At 43.4% G+C, this 19,150-nt stretch overlaps 1 protein-coding gene across 2 annotated transcripts in view; it reads left to right on the top strand.

Moving 5' to 3' along the window:
• The window catches only part of JAZF1 (JAZF zinc finger 1), a 348,258-nt gene that overhangs the window by 190,411 nt on the left and 138,697 nt on the right, over positions 1-19,150 (top strand). For both annotated transcript variants that reach the window (XM_030308157.2, XM_030308155.1), the window contains one exon: positions 5,952-6,024. In XM_030308157.2, the coding sequence (XP_030164017.1) occupies positions 5,952-6,024 (73 nt within the window). The remainder of the gene's footprint in view (positions 1-5,951; positions 6,025-19,150) is intronic.

The following is a 19,150-nucleotide window of genomic DNA, read 5'->3' as shown; positions in this document are numbered from 1 at the left end:
TTGCCTTGTGAGTCTCCAGGTGCCTCCAGGCCAGGCCCAACTCAGGGCTTCCATAGCGGGTCCACCTCCTGGCACCTGGGTCTCTCCCACGGCAGGCACTTGAGAGTGTAGCTGCTTCTCCTCTCTGGGTCACTTTCTACTCCTGCAGGGGTTTCCCACCTTCCGGAATCCTAGCTGAAATCACTGGTCTGCTGACCTCTCCCCTTTCTTTCTTCCCTCCCTCCGGAGATTTTTTTCTATTCCTGTAGTTCTACTTTAGTGGGACCTTGGGTGATGAAGGAAACAAATGCCCGTGATCCGTCTGCCACGTTTGACCAAAAGTTCGACTTTCTGGCCATAAAACTGGTGTATCCCCCCAATAACTGTGCGTTCTCAGACTTGCCAGCCACGGAGCTGAGCGCTGGAGAGATAAGAGAAGAGGAGACAGGTTTTCACCTCTGAGAAGTGTGGAAGGGGGGCAGGATGTACCCGGATGATGCCTCTGTGGGTCCTGGTGAGGGAGTGGGGCACAGAAGGGATGTGGCGAATGCAGCCAGGGGTGTGGGGGAAGGCCACACTGAAGAAACTAACACTCTGTGGTCTTTCAGGAGTTCAGCGGTTAGGGGAAGAGGGAGCACAGGCTACGCCCGTTAATTATGACTGAGGGAGCCCAAAGAAAAGTGGTGGATCCAGCCCGGATCTTCTGAATCCTGCGTCTGACTGCGTGGGCCTATGCGTCTCCAGGGCCTTAAGCGCTGCCAGTCCCTCACTGCTTCCACACGCACGTCCTCTCAGCCTCCCACTCTTACTATAGACTCTTGGACAAGATCCTGGTTTGGGGAGAACGCCAAATGTGAAGGGGGCCCTCTCAGGGGGGCGTGATACTGCCTCTTCGGCTCACTGGTGCCCCTCTCAGCCTGGAAGCAGCTCATTGCTGATCGAGGCCTCGTCAGTCTTGGGGAGAGGTAGGACCGCCGGTTCCTCACTTTCTCGAATTTGTAAGTAATTCAGGCCTATGAAAACCCTAACAGTATGCTAGCTCAGGCATAGCCAAGGCCCGTGAGCTTATTAATTAAGCCTCCGTTAACCCAACAAACGACCTTGATGGCTTTATTTTGGCTTGAAGATAGTGCTATAAAAGTCCCCACATAGGCCACAAATCCACTCGGTTGCCCCTGGTCCCCCACTCCAGAGACAGCGGGGCGGATGAGCATGAGCTGTACTGATTGACCACCACGGCCTTTCCTTGATCGTGTTTTGTTTTTTTTTTTTAACGTTTTATTTATTTATTTTTTTTTTTTTTAATTTTTTTTTCAACGTTTATTTATTTTTGGGACAGAGAGAGACAGAGCGTGAACGGGGGGGGGGGGGGCAGAGAGAGAGGGAGACACAGAATCGGAAACAGGCTCCAGGCTCTGAGCCGTCAGCCCAGAGCCCGACGCGGGGCTCGAACTCACGGACCGCGAGATCGTGACCTGGCTGAAGTCGGACGCTTAACCGACTGCGCCACCCAGGCGCCCCCGTTTTATTTATTTTTAAGACAGGGAGAAACAGAGCATGAACAGGGGAGGGTCAGAGAGCGAGGGAGACGCAGAATCTGAAACAGGCTCCAGGCTCTGAGCTGTCAGCACAGATACCTACGCGGGGCTCGAACTCACGGACCGCGAGATCATGACCTGAGCTGAAGTCGGCCGCTTAACCGACTGAGCCCCCCAGGCGCCCCTCCTTCGTCGTGTTCTAATTCCGCTTTCTATTGAGAAGGGTCTGAATGCTGTCCTTTTCCTTATTTCTGCCATCTGCCTCGCCATTTTCCTCGCCACTTGAGACGTAGTGGGAGCGAGTGCCGTGACCTTGAGCCCTTCGGCCATTGAATTGAATCTATAAAGCCAGGAGTCACTATGACCCTAACGAGCTACAGAAATCTTCCACTTTGTGCGTAGTCCTTCCCGTACCCCTGAGCGTTCAAACTACTAGCCCGAGGTAGGAACTCTGGAAGAGGCACATTGCCGTCTATTTTAGAAGATGCCACGTTTCATGAAGCTGAAGGAGGCGGATAGGTTTTTATCACTTGGGTATTTATAAACCTTTACGTTCGATTTCTCTTAGCCATCAGTCAGTGGGCATCAGGGGGTGGTATGAGGCAGAAAAGCAGAATCCCTCCGTGCTTTTTCTTGGCTCCCCCGCTGCCCTGCTGAAAACACTTGGGTTTCTCTTGTCACTGCTTAGCACCAGAAAAGTGGTAGAGTGTTGTCGTCTGTGGCCGTAGACAGCCACATTATAGAAAACGCTTGCCTTCCTGCCAGTTGCTGGCTTGTGGACCATCCTGTGGCGGGGGGGGGGGGGGGGGGGGGGGGGGGGGGAGGGGGGCGGCGACAGGGGGAGGAAAAGAAAAAATCAAGTGCCTCGATCCCACAGCCCGTTTACCGAGGTGGATTATATCTCTGGGCCGTGGTAGCCGATGTTCCAGTTTCAGGTTTTTATTGGCGCCATAAACAAACAAGCCAGCGAACTATCTGGGCGACCGTGGGCTACAGCCGTTGCCATTCATATCCCATTTCTTCCTGCAGCAGCTTATGTGCAAAAAAGTTCTCAGTGGCGTGGCACACGGAATAGGGAAGTTCTTTTTATTGCCTTCAGTCCTATCCAGTGGATAGCATTGCTCTCTCCGGCCCCTTCTGACAACGGACGGTCCGTGTCCCCGAGGAGCGCGTCGTCATCCCGTGTGACAATCCTCGTCTCTTTTTGCTCTAATCCTTTCCTGTAGAGAGTTTCCAGCAGCAGGCGGTTACGTTTCTGCCAGGGAGAGAGAAATAATAAAGGCAGCTATTCTACTTTTACTGAATGTGAAGGGCTCAACGGCGTAATTAAATCCATAAAACGGTGAGTCACGATCACGGCGCACCAGCCAGCCAGGAAGCGAGGGACGGAGCTGAGGTTGATTTGCGACCAGCAGCTGATCCTGTTCCTCCAGTAGCACTCGTGTAGGCCTCTTCCTGATTTCTGGGCACCAAGCGCCTCATTTCATTTTTAAGAACGCGAAGCTTTAATGAATGTTCCAAAGCTTGCCCAAGGAAACATCTAATCTGAAAAAGATGTGGTTAAGCCTGGTAGATGTCTGTCTGGAAGGTCTGCTTTCTTGTCAATTAACCAGAGTCTGCATCCGAGAAAAAGGGAATCCTGCCTGAGGTGCTTCCAGATGGCCTTTTTGTCGTGGAAGACGGTGGCGTTCGGAAGCTTCTGGAAGTCCATTTCGCCACTAGGTAACTTGAGGGTATGTGAGCATTAAGCCTCGCATAGGTTATGGAAGGTAGTGAAACACTGTAAGAAAACAGTATTTCAAAACCTTGCTTTGCAACTGGCTTGCAAACATTCTTGATTCTCTGTGAAAGATTATAAGGTGAAATTTGTGTTGTCAGTGGCCAACACCATTCATTTGAGCATCAGGGAACTGAAGGATTTTACATAAGGTGTTTCTTCGCCTTCTCCTAAGAGGCATCAGCACGTGACAAGGAAAAGAAGGCTATAACTGTATGTTTGTGTGTATACTTGCTCACATGCTAGTAGAAGAAAAGTGAAAGCCAAGGTGGCTTCGAGAGGAGCCATGTTTAAAACAGTTGAGAACTTTTATAACTTGGAAACAAAGGAAAGCTCCGGAGGATGGTTTGTGAGAAAACAGACCAAATGTCCGTTAACAAGAGTGAAGGCAACAGTGGAAGGTACAAAAATGTTCATTGGCCTCCTAACTTTTTTTCCCCTTTCAACACACATTTTAGGGCGCCTGGGTGCTTCAGTCGGTGAGCGTCTGACTTCAGCTCAGGTCATGATCTCATGGTTTCTGGGTTCGAGCCCCGCGTCGGGCTCTGTGCTGACAGCTTAGAGCCTGCTTCGGATTCTGTGTCTCCCTCTCTCTCTGCCCCTCCCCTGCTTGTGTGTGTGCGCGCTCTCGCTCTCTCTCAAAAATAAACATTAATTTTTTTTTTTTAAAAAAACCACATATTTTAGAATGGCACTCTTTTCTTTCAAAACGATACACCTTATGAAATCCGGCACCAGAGGACTCTGAAGGAATGGGTTTTAGTGAATCAAGTTCTGGCCCGCGTCTCAAAATCTCAGCACCTCTGTCATCAGGTGCTCCACGTGAGGTCAAACCGTTTTGCGAGCGTTTGGGAGATTTTCCACCCAGACATTTGCAATCATTGCCTTGTTCTTTCTTATCTTCCTCTTGATTTTCGTGGTTTTTGTTTCCAATCTCTTGCTTCTTAACCTCGTTAAGCACCTGCAGAGACCTTGCAGGATTGGTCTGTCACTCACCATTTGCACACATAGCCTGCCCAGCATTCCAATGGACTGTTCTGGGGGATAAAACACCCTGGTGAGCATTGTTCTACTGACTCCTCTCTAGTGAACACAGGTGAGGTGCCCAGAGCATTTCTCAGAAACACAGCTATGCTTTGGGGGTCACAGCCAACTTGGATGAGTGTGAGGAGAGGTTGGATTTGAACACTGAGCTTCCCTTGAAGAGTGGTTGCCGGTATTTAGAGATCCGTGGGTTGTATCTGCGGGCACAGTGATCTGCAACCAGCCTCAGTTGCATATGTAACCATTGTGGGAGGGAGAGGAAATGCCGAGTTATTGATCCGTTCTCACTCGTGCTGCCAAAACCCGGAGACCCGACTTGATGGAGCCATTCAGAGAAGTTTTGTCTCTTGTTTCAGAATTGGGCTTCGAGGACCTGCAGTGGCAAAGACCCAGGAAGCGGGAGTTCAGAGTAGTATGTGTCTGAAATTCTTGGCATAGGAAAAACGATGAAGTGAACATGCGGTTCTTCACTTTGGCACCAAGAATAAAATTGCCACCACTTCTCAGTGCGAGCCTGGGAGTCAAAAAGCATTGGAAGTGGATTGTTATGCTATCATTTTTGCCACCCGTGCTCTATGCCACCACGTCTGCACCCCCACCCCCGTCACCTGTTAATGTGCTTTGGGGTTAGTGCGTGTATCTTACATCTACCACGTGCAATAAACACTTCCTGTACAAAGGTGCTTGAAACAACATCTGTCATTACATCAAAGAAGGTGTTATTGCCCAAGTGCAGCTGGAAGAGTTCTAATAACGAGATGGCTTTAAATGAGGTTATAATGAAAAAGAAATCTGTGTGAAATGCCTGGACCTTTTTTTCGTGGAAAATAAGCCGTGTTCAGTTTTCCCCCTTTTATAGTCTCCCCATACAAACGTCGCCTTTGCCTGTGTTGAGCGCAGTCTTTGTTCGACGTGAGAAGCTGGAGAATACGCTTCTGGTTGTGAAAAGTGCACTTTTTGTGCGTGCCATGTTGGAGAAGCACCATTAAAGAAGGTTGCTATGGTGTTGAATTCTCTCTTCGGGGGGGAAAAGCCCCTCTGATGAATGTGGGATTTGTGGATTCTGAGCCAGCATGAGCATTCCTGATTGAGAGTCTAGAAAAGGTTATAATAAACTCATTATATAATTAAAAAGGACAAGAGCTACCCTCCAGAATGTGAATCCAAACCCAGAAAAGTGTTCAGTGAACAAGAACAATACTCAGTCGATTTTCAAATTGATGGAGCTTTCCAATGGCAACTAATTTGTTCCAGCATTCAAGTGAGCATAATTAACAGAGACTTTCTTTCTTAGGCCGATTACCCTCCCAAAACCATGCCAACATTGTAACTGTAAGCAGTGAAAACCAATATTTATGAGGGGGATTGTGCAAGAGTTTGTGTGACAGATGGACATTTTATCACTGTTGATGTTTGGAATTCCCTTGAAAAGTAATGTAATATCTTGTTATTTATGAATGAAAGGACAAATGATTGTGCTTTGCTGTCTGGGTTTTCTTTAAAACGAGGTATGTTAAATCTTTCTCTCTGTTTAACCTCGGTTACTTTGCGTTAGGTACCCTCGTATATTCTAATGCAAAAGCTGAAAAATCGTAAATGTGTTTTTGTTACAGATACAGATCCACGTGTTTTAGAAAAACAAGAATTACAGCAGCCAACCTATGTTGCCCTCAGTTACATTAATAGGTAAGCCGTTTTCAGAATTTATAGCAACCTCGTATCTACCACATGTTTATTTTTTAAATGCATCTTTTTAGCGGTAGAAAAAATTGCTTTCTCCCAGTCTTCAAATATTTACTGGAGATTATTTCACATCAACCTCTATACAGCATTTTCTTGCTTCTCTGTTGCAAAGATGTAGGATTGTAGTTCTCTGTGCATATGGCTGAAAACATGACTGATTTATAAGCTCATTCTGGAAGTATTTTGTATGCAGACTTAGACTAGGCTCTTTTGACTTCATAGGGCAGTTTGGGAGATTAATGGATTTATGTTTGAGTGAACCTTTTAAACCCTCAGGTGAAGGGGTACTTTATGAATTCAGAACATTGTTGGAATATCAGAATATATCTGCATATAACAAACTGAAATAATTTAATATCAGAAAGTTATTTAGTAGCAGCTCCTTTGTAGTAAAAACATTCTCAACAAGCGACCCCCATCTGTGTGGAGTAACAGGAGTTTTTCCTGAAACTGACCGTGTGAGCATGACTTTAGAGAACACTTAGAACTTGATACGAGTCTGACGGAGGACCTGGTATTTTCAGCCAACGTAAGTGATTAAGATAACCGTGATTTCTGGAGACAACCTAAAATCAACTCATGTTAAGAAAACACACATCCCCAAAGAGAAAAAGGCAACATAAAAGCGAAACTGGTTTTTAATGAGAATGAGATACTCTGCTCGTAATTCAGTGCATGCATTTCTGTCAACTGCCCCCCCCCCCTTTTTTTTTATATGAGGCGAAGAGTGGTTTCAGTCTCTAGGTTCCAGAGCTGAGGTTCAGGGTCTGGAGTAGAAAATGGGGAATGAATGATCGGTGTTGTTTCACTTCGACACATTTTGGGGGGAAAACTTACTTAAATCTTCAGAGAGCTTTGAGTTAGAGTTGCGTGTACTCAGTTCCACTTTCTTTTACAAAGCAGGTGTTTAAAAGGATTCATTAACATAAACATCTATTTGCATATTGCCTTTGGATTTCTTGCTTATCAGCCTTGCCTGGAAGTGAGATAAAGTATCTACAGTTTCTTAGTGCCCATAATTTTTGAAATGTTTTAAGTAGAATACCTTCAAAATCACACCAGATACAAATACAGGTGTATATGCTTGTCTGAATTTCTCAGAAAACTGGTTTCCCAGGATTAACATGGGTCTTAAAGGCTTTAATTGTACTTTAGAATTATGTGTACGTAACATAGGTTAAGTAGCCTACTAGTATTGGGCAGTAGGATCTATAGGCTTATGGACTGTGACATTGAATAGGATTAGTGGGGCTACTGTTTTAGGTAAAATAAGTTACCTACATTTATACAGGTTATTTATAAATACCAAACTTTAATCCAATAAGAATGTGTGAGATTTAAAAAAAGGTTTTTTTTAAATGTTTATTAATTTTTGAGAGCGAGAGAGCATGGGTGGGGAAGGAGCAGAGGGCAGGGGTTGGGGTGGGGGGGGGACACACAAAATCTGAAGCATTGCGCTCCAGGCTCCAAGCTGTCAGCACAGAGCCCGACATGGGGCTCGAACTCACGAACCATGAGATCATGACCTGAGCCAAAGTCAGATGCTTAACAAACTGAGCCACCCAGGCGCCCCTGGAATGTATGAATTTTTTATATTCAGTCATTCATCATGTTGTCAGACATGTAGGCTGCAGCGATGTACTCATTACAGAGGCATCATACTCACCAAAGAAATACTCTGCCAGGTGTGACCTAGGACTACAAAAAAAGACAATAGGGACAAGGGCCACACCCAAAACCACCAGAGAATTGAGTCAAGTATGATAGTTTAGCATAAACTGGACAGTAGGATAAGCCTGAATCCCAAAGTCTTGGCATAGGAAAAACAATGATGTGAACGTGAGATTCTTAACTCTGAATTCACCATATCCTGCCCTAGAGGACACAGAGTAGACGTACAAGGGGATTGATAGGTTTGCTGGTGATCTCTAGGTTAAGAGAAGGACTGTGCATGGACGGTTGCCCAGGTTACTAACCACCTTTCTCCCTCGAGATCCCTTTGTGCACAGTGCCACATTTGTAACATGGTACTTAACACCTGATAGACACTCTGGGTATTTGTAGGTGATAGATAAACACCTAGTAAATGAGAGGGCTGAGCAATGAATGAATAGCTGCAAGGCGGAAGCCAAGTCTGGCCCCAGGGAAAGATATGCTAAAAGGCACCTTAGGGCCCTTAGACACAGAAGGGAAACCTTGAAATTCACATGAAGCCAGTACAAGAGTCAAGAAGAGAGCCACAAGGGTTAGGTAATTGGAAAGAAAGCTTGACGGCAATATCCTGAAAACAGCAGAAAAGAGCACTATTGAAAAAAAAAATAAAGTTGAACAAATAAAGATTTTTTTTTTTCCCTCAAACCTCAGGGGAAAATAAAGTCTAATTTTGCTGAGCAGCAAGACAAAAAAATCTCTCTGCTCATATACCTGTTTATACAACTCTAATGTACGTTTGAACATCTCAAAATTGAGATGAAACTTTCTTTGGCAAGAACATTGCTAAAGACTGAAATCTACAGAGTTTGGGGTCCTTAAAAATGGAGCTAGCTTTTTGGATTATAAAAAGAAAAGAGCCGAGTGGAAACTGGAGCCTTTATTTATACTTATTTTATTAAAAAAAAATTTTTTTTAGGGGCGCCTGGGTGGCTCAGTCAGTTAGGCTCAGGTCATGATCTCACGATCTCTTCAGCTCAGGTCATGATCTCACGGTTCGCGGGTTTGAGCCCAGCGTCATGCTCTGTGCTGACAGCTCAGAGCCTGGAGCCTCCTTCGGATTCTTTGTCTCCCTCTCTCTCTCTGCTCCTCCCCCACCCATGCTCTGTCTCTGTCTCAAAAATAAATAAACATTAAAAGAGCATTTAAGATTTTTTAAATTGTAGGTAACTACACCTATTGCAAATGTCTTTACTCTTGAACATAACGTGTGGAACAAATCTTGAATTCCTTGAAAAGCGGGTCTGTTATAACACCTGAGCAAACTGTAAAATGTAAATGGCTTAATAAGAATGAGAGAGACTGAATGAATTAGTAGGGTTATGGGAACAGTTTGGGGGCGGGGGGAGCCGGATATGAGCTTTAAGGACACGAAGCTCTGTTAATTTTGTCGTGTGAGGATCAACGAGAAGTCCATGCATGGGAAATTTAATTACTTAGTCTGTATAACATGCAAATGCCTGGAAAGTATAAAGGGCAAGAAGAAAAGCTACAGATTTTGAATCAGAGAATAATGCAGATATAGTACTAGAAGGAACGAATGTAACACTTCTTATGCTTGGAACTCTATGCTGAGCGTTTTTTACATTATTTGAGTCTTCTCAATAACCACGTGAAGTAGGTACTGTGATGATCTCCACTGTGCAGGTGCAGAAGTGGTGACACAGAAGTTAAGTGGCTTGTCGTAGGTCCCCAGGTGGTATGCAGGGGAGTATTGTGTTCAAACCTACACTGCCAGACTCCAGAATCTGGGTTCCTCATCACTGTACCGGCTGATTTGTTGGAAGATCAGAGGGAATTGGAAAGCTAAGGTTGGAAAAATACGGTTGGACAGCCGGGAGGAGGGGACACAGACCTAAGAATCAGAGTAATTGCCATGCTGTAGATAACCGGAGGGTCGCAGCCTAATAAAATCAAACCTTAGGAGACAGCGGGAGCCAAGCCTGCTAGGAGCGAGGTCCACCAGGGAGGCCTAAATGGTACCTCACTACTGGGAAAGTGAGCGAGGGTTCTAGGCACATCCTAGCATAACAGGCCTCAGCTGTGCAGGGGAGGGACACGTTCCCATCTCCAGAGGAGAGAAAGGGCGGAGCTCGTGACTTTAGGGGAAACCATCTAACACTCAGCGTTGGTGACTCCCCCGAATGGGTAACGGAGCTAACTTACAGACGCGGTAACCTACATGGCCGTGGCTGTTAGTTGCGTTATCTTTTCTACAAAACGTTCTTCTGAAGATGAAGTTTCCAAAGTTTAAAAATACGTGTATCACTTTGGCGTATGCTGTAAAGGGATATCCTGCCTAGGCGCAAATTGGTACCTTCTTGCAGTCAATCCTTGTCATTTACTACCTAATAAAAGTTTGATATTTTCTTGCACCTAAACTACAGCTCTACTGAAATTCTCTTTGTAAGGCTCCCTGCGTGGCTGGGCACAGCAATCGTTAGGTTTGACCTCCTCTGAAAGTGGAATTTTATTTAGCTTAGTGTTTGCTATTAAATAGCAAATTCTAAAATGGGTTTCATAGAACAGCAGTTCTGAGGTGTCGTTTCGTCTGTCTGCCTCTCTCTTTCTCACGTGCGCGCGCGCGCACACACACACACACACACACACACACACCTCATTTACTCATAAAGAATTCTGTGGTCAATTAAGTTTGGTAAATTTTGAGTTAAATCTGCAGCTAAGAAAACCATTGTATTTATCAAATCTTTTCCTTCCTTTGCTGCTATACATTTTAAGTCTCTAAGAGGGATGATCTATTGTTCATAGGGACCTGATCCCAGAGCACTTTTTCTGGAAGCATCTGATGGGACTAGTTTTGCATATACCAGCAGGAGGTGGCTACAGTTAGATCACTTTCACTTACATCTTCAACTTCCCCAAGGAACCCTGAAGGCTTTTATGCAGGAAAGCTTTCTTTTCGTTTTCTGATTCAAAATACAGAATGCTATTTTCTCTTTCCTCATGGTCCACTGGGACAAAGGAAAATAAAATTGTGCCCTTCTATGGTAACTCAGTCAAATTTTTTGTGCCTCTTTTAATAGTGATCCCTTTCCTTCTCCTAGCCTTCCCAAACACCTAGTTGGCTTCTATTAAAATAAAACTTTGGGGTGCATGGGTGGCTCAGTTGGTTAAGCATCCAACTCTTGATTTCAGCTCAGGTCATGATCTCACAGTTCGTGGGTTCAAGCCCCGCATCAGGCTCTGAGCTGACAGTGCAGAGCCTACTTGGGATTCTCTGTCTCCTCTTTCTGCCCCTCCCCCACTTTCTCTCTCTCTCAAAAATAAACATTAAAAAAATAAGATAAAATTTTTATTTTCTTACTTAGAAACCATCACTTTATTTCCCCCGCCTCCAATATAATTCTCTTCCATCTTTGAAAGAGAGCAATGCAGTGGCTAAAAGTATGGGTAGAGTGGGGCGTCTGGCTGGCTCAGTTGGTAGAGCATATGACTCTTGATCTCAGGGTTTTAAGTTCAAGCCCCATGTTGGATACAGAGATTACTTAAAAATAAAATTTAAAAAAAATGGGACAAGTCAGGCTACATAGAGACCTGTCTCTACTATTCATGAGCTTTGTGAGCAGGTTGACAATCTCAGCCTCTGTTTCCTCCTCTCTCATGACACTTTCTTCTTATGAGTATTAATTCGTGCATATGAAGCACGTGCATCTCTGCCTGGGATGTAGTGTTACATAAGTATAGGTCTTTTAATTATTTTTTTTATATTCTCATGCTAAGACACCCATCAAGTCAGTAATTAGAGGAACAACTGCAGAGGGGAAGCACTGCTTTGGAGTGAGACCAGAACCACTCCCACCAGGAAATAAGCTCCATGAGGGCAGGGACATTTTCTGTCTCCCACAACTGTGTCCCCAATCCACAGAATAGTGTCTGGCATATAATAGATTCCTGATGTTTATGGAATGAGTGAATGAATGCATGTGAATATGTGTATAAGTGAAAGAGAGTGAATAAATGTCCAGGAACTTTGGGGACCCTTCTGTAAGAAACCAGGAGCCTCTGCTACCCATGTGCACTGAGAAGGCTACATGACCAGAATGGATGCTGTGCTTTTATTCAGCATTCCTATGGGATGCAGCACAAAAATATACTAAATACACTAAAAATATACTAAATATACTAGTATACTAATTTACTAAATATACTAAAATATCACTAGTTCTCCTGCCATAAACAACTGGACAAATTTATGAGATCATGGTTTTTAGGCTCTGGATAATAGGTAGTAAAGACTGATCCCTGAGAGAGAGGAAACATTAGACAAGCTCTCTGGTCGTTTGGCTTATTCTGAGGACAATTTCCTTATGCAGTGGAGTATGCTAGAACATAAACACAGCATAACATTCCCACTGCCCTGAAAAGAGGTCCGTCAGTGTTGGGGGCAACTAAAGCTGCTGAAATCTGTAGCACAGGGGGACTGGAGATGAGAACGAGGCCACAGAAGTCTGTATGAGGGTCTTTCTTGAGTCCATAGCTGAGAGTGGACTGTACATGCTGTTATTTGGGGTAAGACTGAATCTTAGCAAAGAGCAGCAACTACATGGGTGAGAATGAAACCCGTGAGACCAGAGGTGAGATGGTGCCGGTAGGCAGGGCATTCTAGCCCAGTCAGCATGGAAACAACTGGTTAACATCCTACTCTTTTAACTGAGATATTAGAAATAAAGACTTTGTCCTGGGGTGTGGCCTGCTTTAGAGCCACTCTAACAATACCTAAAACCAAGTCTCTCCAAGATCTTGTTTGGAAATGGGTCCTGAGAAGTTAGAAGTTCTTAGGGAAACACTTTGGGCTTTGCACAGATTGGCCCTGAGAAGATGTAAATCTAGGCCTATATAAATGCAACATAATCATCCTGAAATTGAACTGCGTGCTAGAGCACAAGTCAGTAGTCTTCATAGGAATGAATCAGATATCACGATGTCTAATATGCAATAAAAAATTACTAGACATGAAGGACAGAAAAATCTTAGACACGGAAAAAAAGCAGTCAGTTCAGACCCTCCCTAACATTTGATTTGGCCCAGATGTTAGTTTTAGGAAACAAAGACCTGAAAGCAGTCATTATAAATATGTTTAAGAACTCAAAGGAAAAATACACTAAAAGGTTGTTTTGAATAAAAATAAAATCAGTCTGGATACTTCTTTTAAATCCTCCTACCAGAATATAAACTGCTTAATGAAAGCTTTCTTCCTCTTTCCCACTTTTCTTCCCACTCCAAAACCTCACCTAATTCTCCCAAACCATCATTCTGGCTGTTTCGGTTGGACTCATTTTTGCCAGATTATAGTCATACCCTCATAAAAAATGCTGTAATTAGCCAAGTGTGCACCGGCCTTCTATTTTATACAAACAAGACTGAAGCACTTGATTTTTTTTTTTTAATCTAAAGGCAGTAGGGTTTTTGTTAGTTTGTTAGTCTGTTTTTTTGTTTTTTTAATGAAACCACCTGTTTGTGGTCTTCTGAGAGCAGTCCGTATTCATTACAATATAAGACCTGCTTTCGTATTTCCCTCCTTGGTCCACCAGATCTGAAGTTCTGGGTGCCCCAGCCCCATACTGAAGTTTGTGGGCTAATGCATGCCATAAACATGTTGCATGCTGTTAGATCTCAAACACCAGACATTGTGCTACCATTTTCTTAGCCTGTTTTTTTACGAACATCGGTTGAAACAAAGCCGAGATGGCTGCCTGCCAGATTTTCCTTGTAATATCTCTAACCTGATTTGGCTTGCTCATTGTGTTCTGCAAAAAACCATGTACTCTTAAGGGACACTGGGAAGCTGGAAAGAGCCCTTACATGACATTTTGGCTCGCTTCAGCAGAATTAGCTTGTACTGCTGGCATAAAACACATGGTGAGAGAGGTGAGTCTTGGCAGAACTTGGTGATATGATTTGCTTGTTAGGCACTGGGCCTCCTTGCATAACTAACTTCTTTGTTGTCTGCAGTTTGTTCTTAGGGCAATCAGTGTTTTAAAGCAGGATGCATATACAACTCCACATTAGGCCATGCTTTTAGTCTTTCTTGTGTCCACCCATCAGTATTTATGACTGATCTTTTTTTTTTATTGTTTCAGTATAGTTAACATACAGTGTTAATATTAGTTTCAGGTGTACAATCTCTTGATCCAACAATTCCATGCATTACTCTGTGCTCATCATGATAAGTGTACTCTTAAGTCCCATAAGCCATTTAACCCATCCCCCCACCTCCTCTCCTTTGGTAAACATCAGAGCTCTGTATTTAAAAGTCTGGCCTCTGATTTGTCTCTTTTTTTTGTTTGTTTCTTAAATTCCATATATGTTGAAATCATATGGTATTTGTCTTTCTCTGACTTATTTCACCTAGCATTACACCCTCTAGATCAATCCACATTCTTGCAAATGGCAAGATTTCATTCTTTTCATGGCTGAGTAATATTCCTGTGTGTGTGTGTGTGTGTGTGTGTGTGTGTGTGTGTGTGTGTGTGTATCCATTCATCTATTGATGCACACTTCGGCTGTTTCCATCACTTGGCTATTGTAAATGCTGCAATAAACATAGAGATGCATATATCTTTTCAAATTAGTGTTTCATATTTTTTGGTAAATACTCAGTAGTGGAATTACTGGGTCATATGATAATTCTATTTTAAATTTTTGGAGGAACCTGCATTATGTTTTCCACAGTATGGAAACTGGCTGCACCAGTTTGCATTCCCACCAACAGTGCACAAGTATTCCTACATCCTCATCAATACTTGCTGTTTCTCGTGTTTTTGATTTTAGCCAGTCTGACAGGTGTGAGGTGATATCTCATGGTAGTTTTGATTTGCATTTCCCTGATGATGAGTGATGTTGAATGTCTTATCATTTGTCTGTTGGCCATCTTTGTTGTCTTTGGAGAAATGTCTGTTTGTGTCTTCTTATTTTTAATTGGATTATTTGTTGTTGGGGTGTTGAGTTTTATAAGTTCTTTATATATTTTGGATAATAACCCTTTATCGGATGTGTCCTCGGCAAATATTTTTTCCCATTCAGTAGGCTGTCTTTTAGTTTTGCTGATGATTTCCTTTGCTGTGCATAAGCTTTTTATTTTGATGTATTCCTAATAGTTTATTTTTGCTTTTGTTTCCCTTGCCTCGGGAGACCTATCTAGAAAAATGCTGCTACAGCTGAGATCAGAAATTATTGCCGGTGTTCCCTTCAAGGATTTTTATGATTTCAAATCTGATTCACATTTAGGTCTTCAATCCATTTTGAGTGAATTTTTGTGTATGGTGTAAGAAAATGGTCCAGTTTCATTCTTATGCATGTAGCTGTCCAGTTTTCCCAACACCATTTGATGAAGAGACTTATTCCCCTTGCATTTTTTGTCTTTGTTTTTGTTTTTGTTTTTTTGTTTGTTTAATTAAGCAAGCTTTATCCCAATGTGGGGCTTGAACTCACTACCCTGAGATCAAGAGTCGCATGCTCTACCAACTGAGCGAGCCAGGTGCTCCCTACCCCATTGCATACTTTCTTTTTTTTTTTTTTTTTTTTTATGAAATTTATTGACAAATTGGTTTCCATACAACACCCAGTGCTCATCCCAAAAGGTGCCCTCCTCAATACCCATCACCCACCCTCCCCTCCCTCCCACCCCCCATCAACCCTCAGTTTGTTCTCAGTTTTTAACAGTCTCTTATGCTTTGGCTCTCTCCCACTCTAACCTCTTTTTTTTTTTTTCCTTCCCCTCCCCCATGGGTTCCTGTTAAGTTTCTCAGGATCCACATAAGAGTGAAACCATATGGTATCTGTCTTTCTCTGTATGGCTTATTTCACTTAGCATTACACTCTCCAGTTCCATCCACGTTGCTACAAAGGGCCATATTTCATTTTTTCTCATTGCCACATAGTATTCCATTGTGTATATAAACCACAATTTCTTTATCCATTCATCAGTTGATGGACATTTAGGCTCTTTCCATAATTTGGCTATTGTTGAGAGTGCTGCTATAAACATTGGGGTACAAGTGCCCCTATGCATCAGTACTCCTGTATCCCTTGGATAAATTCCTAGCAGTGCTATTGCTGGGTCATAGGGTAGGTCTATTTTTAATTTTCTGAGGAACCTCCACACTGCTTTCCAGAGCGGCTGCACCAATTTGCATTCCCACCAACAGTGCAAGAGGGTTCCCGTTTCTCCACATCCTCTCCAGCATCTATAGTCTCCTGATTTGTTCATTTTGGCCACTCTGACTGGCGTGAGGTGATACCTGAGTGTGGTTTTGATTTGTATTTCCCTGATAAGGAGCGACGCTGAACATCTTTTCATGTGTCTGTTGGCCATCTGGATGTCTTCTTTAGAGAAGTGTCTATTCATGTTTTCTGCCCATTTCTTCACTGGGTTATTTGTTTTTCGGGTGTGGAGTTTGGTGAGCTCTTTATAGATTTTAGATACTAGCCCTTTGTCCGATATGTCATTTGCAAATATCTTTTCCCATTCCGTTGGTTGCCTTTTAGTTTTGTTGGTTGTTTCCTTTGCTGTGCAGAAGCTTTTTATCTTCATAAGGTCCCAGTAATTCACTTTTGCTTTTAATTCCCTTGCCTTTGGGGATGTGTCGAGTAAGAGATTGCTACGGCTGAGGTCAGAGAGGTCTTTTCCTGCTTTCTCCTCTAAGGTTTTGATGGTTTCCTGTCTCACATTTAGGTCCTTTATCCATTTTGAGTTTATTTTTGTAAATGGTGTGAGAAAGTGGTCTAGTTTCAACCTTCTGCATGTTGCTGTCCAGTTCTCCCAGCACCATTTGTTAAAGAGGCTGTCTTTTTTCCATTGGATGTTCTTTCCTGCTTTGTCAAAGATGAGTTGGCCATACGTTTGTGGGTCTAGTTCTGGGGTTTCTATTCTATTCCATTGGTCTGTGTGTCTGTTTTTGTGCCACCCCATTGCATACTTTCTTCCATTGAGATGAATTAACCACATAATCATGGGTTTATTTCTGGACTCTCTATTTTGTTCCATTGATCTATGTGTCTGTTTCTGTGCCAGTACCATACTGTTTTGACTACTACAGCTTTGTAATATAATTTGAAGTCTGGAACTATGATAGGATACTTCCAGTTTTCTGTGAAAAATGCTATTGATATTTTGATAGGTATTACATTGAATCTGTAGATTGCTTTGGGTAGTATAGACATATTAACAATATTATGTTCCCATCCACGAGCATAGATTCCTTTGTGTCATCTTTAGTTTCTTTCATCCATGTTTTATTTAGTGTTTTCAGAGTACAGGTATTTTACCTCCGTGGTTTAGTTTATTCCTAGGTATTTTATTCTTTTTGGTGCAATTGTAAGTGGGATTGTTTTATTTCTCTTTCTGCTACTTCATTATTAGTATGAAGTGGGATTGTTTCATTTCTCTTTCTGCTACTTCATTATATTATTAGTATATGGAAATGCAACAGATTTCTTAGAGGCACCTGGGGGACTCAGCTGGTTGAGCGTCCAACTCTTGATTTTGACTCAGGTCATGATCCTAGGGTTGTGGCACCAAGCCCTACATGGGGCTCCATGCTGAGTGTGGAGCCTGCTTGAGATTCTCTCTTTCTCTCCCCATTCCCCTTTCCTCTGCTTGTGTTTTCTCTCCAAACAAAGAAAAGAAATGCAACAGTTGTATCCTGTGACCTTACTGAACTCATCTGCCCGTTCTAGTCGTTTTGGGATGGTGTCTTTAGGGTCTTCTATATATAGTACTGCTGTGACTGATCTTTTTTATGCATCTTTGAGTGCAGTTCAAAGCTGCATTACATTTTTTTCAAAATCTTCAAAGTTACTGCAATTAGAGATTCCGTGACTTTGAAACCATCTAGTAATAGCCTTGTATTTTCTCTTCTTCTCCCTTTGTAGAAACCCATTTCCTGAACTTCGTCCTAAGCAAGAGCTGCTATACTTTCAGTATTTCCAACTGTGACATTTCTGTGTTGATCAGAGTGTCCACTGTCGCCTCTTCAGCCTCTCCCTGGAACCACATTCACCTTGAGCCCTGTAGGGTCCGAGACCTTCCTTCCTTGCCTCCCCATTCAGGCTGGTTGCTGGACATTAACTTTGAATTTATCAATTGAGATTAATTCCCTTGTCTCATTGAGCTTGCTCACTCATTGTCTCCAATCTCTCAGTGTCAGATAAAACCAACAAGTGCCTCTCAGGCTGGCCGCTGGGAGTCACTATCGAAAAACACCTACCTGTGTCCCGCCACAGACATAGTCTCCCTGACCTTGGCTGGGCCCTCAAGGCCATCCCATAGTTCGTGTTCAGCCCACGTTAAAACCTTGCTAACCTTATCACAGTCGGTTTGAATGTACCCGTTGTACACAAGTTCCTAAAGGCATTCCCGATCCCCTTGTCAGCAGATGCTCTCAGTTCCCGTGCTGAGAAGATAACGGCTGCTTCTGTGTCCCCACTCAACTTCTCACTTGTCCTCTCCAAATTCATCTGGATCTTCCGTCCATGTTCTCTTCATTCTTTCTCCCTTGTTCAAAGCTGGCACCACGGCCTTTACTCCGCACCCATCTCTCATCCCTGTGGCCTTGAAACGCCTCTCCTCTGGCTTCATTTCGTAACAGCACATAGATCCAAAGGGCTTGTCAGTCTTAAGAATTCCCTGTCCGTTTCTATTTTCTCTTCATGGATGACTATGGCATCTTCCTTGACAACTTCACCGATTTGGCCTACCTGTATTCATTCCCGTTGGCTGCTTTGTTTCTGGAACCCTTTCCTCTCTTGTGCCCGTTAGCTTGTTGTGTTCTCATTCTTCTCTTCTTTACACACATGGAGGCTTCTCCCTAACTTGGGTCTTCAGTATTTTGCTTTTCCGTCTGCATTCACTCCATTCCACGAGTGTACCTATTGCCTCTGTGGAGAGGACTCCCCACCTCCTCACCCCAGGTTTCCTCTAAATCTGCATTTCTGACTGCCCACTACTGGTTGGTACATGAATGTTCCGTATGGGCTCTACTCATCCAGTGCTGGGTCCATCATTTCACCTCTTTCTCCAAAACCGATGCTCCTTTTTGGATTTATAACGTTTAATGGTACCTACCCATTCATTACTCTAGGAAGCTTGGAGTTAATTACCTGCTAGCAATCTCTTTTCCTCCCTTTTCCAAATAACCAGGTGCCAAATTTGTAATGTCTGCACCCTAATCACCTCTTGAATGCTTCCCTGGCTACTGTCTTTATTAGGGCCTGTTTCAGATTGTTCCAAGAACTCCCTAAACTCCCTGCCTGCTTCTGTTTTCTCCACTGAAACCCTGACTACCAGGTGCCATCTAAAGGTCTGTTCAAAGTATCAGCCCATCAGCACCGTGTACGA

Source organism: Lynx canadensis, chromosome A2 (assembly GCF_007474595.2).
Source record: "Lynx canadensis isolate LIC74 chromosome A2, mLynCan4.pri.v2, whole genome shotgun sequence".
NCBI lineage: Eukaryota > Metazoa > Chordata > Mammalia > Carnivora > Felidae > Lynx > Lynx canadensis.
This window is presented reverse-complemented; position numbering and strand designations above follow the sequence as displayed.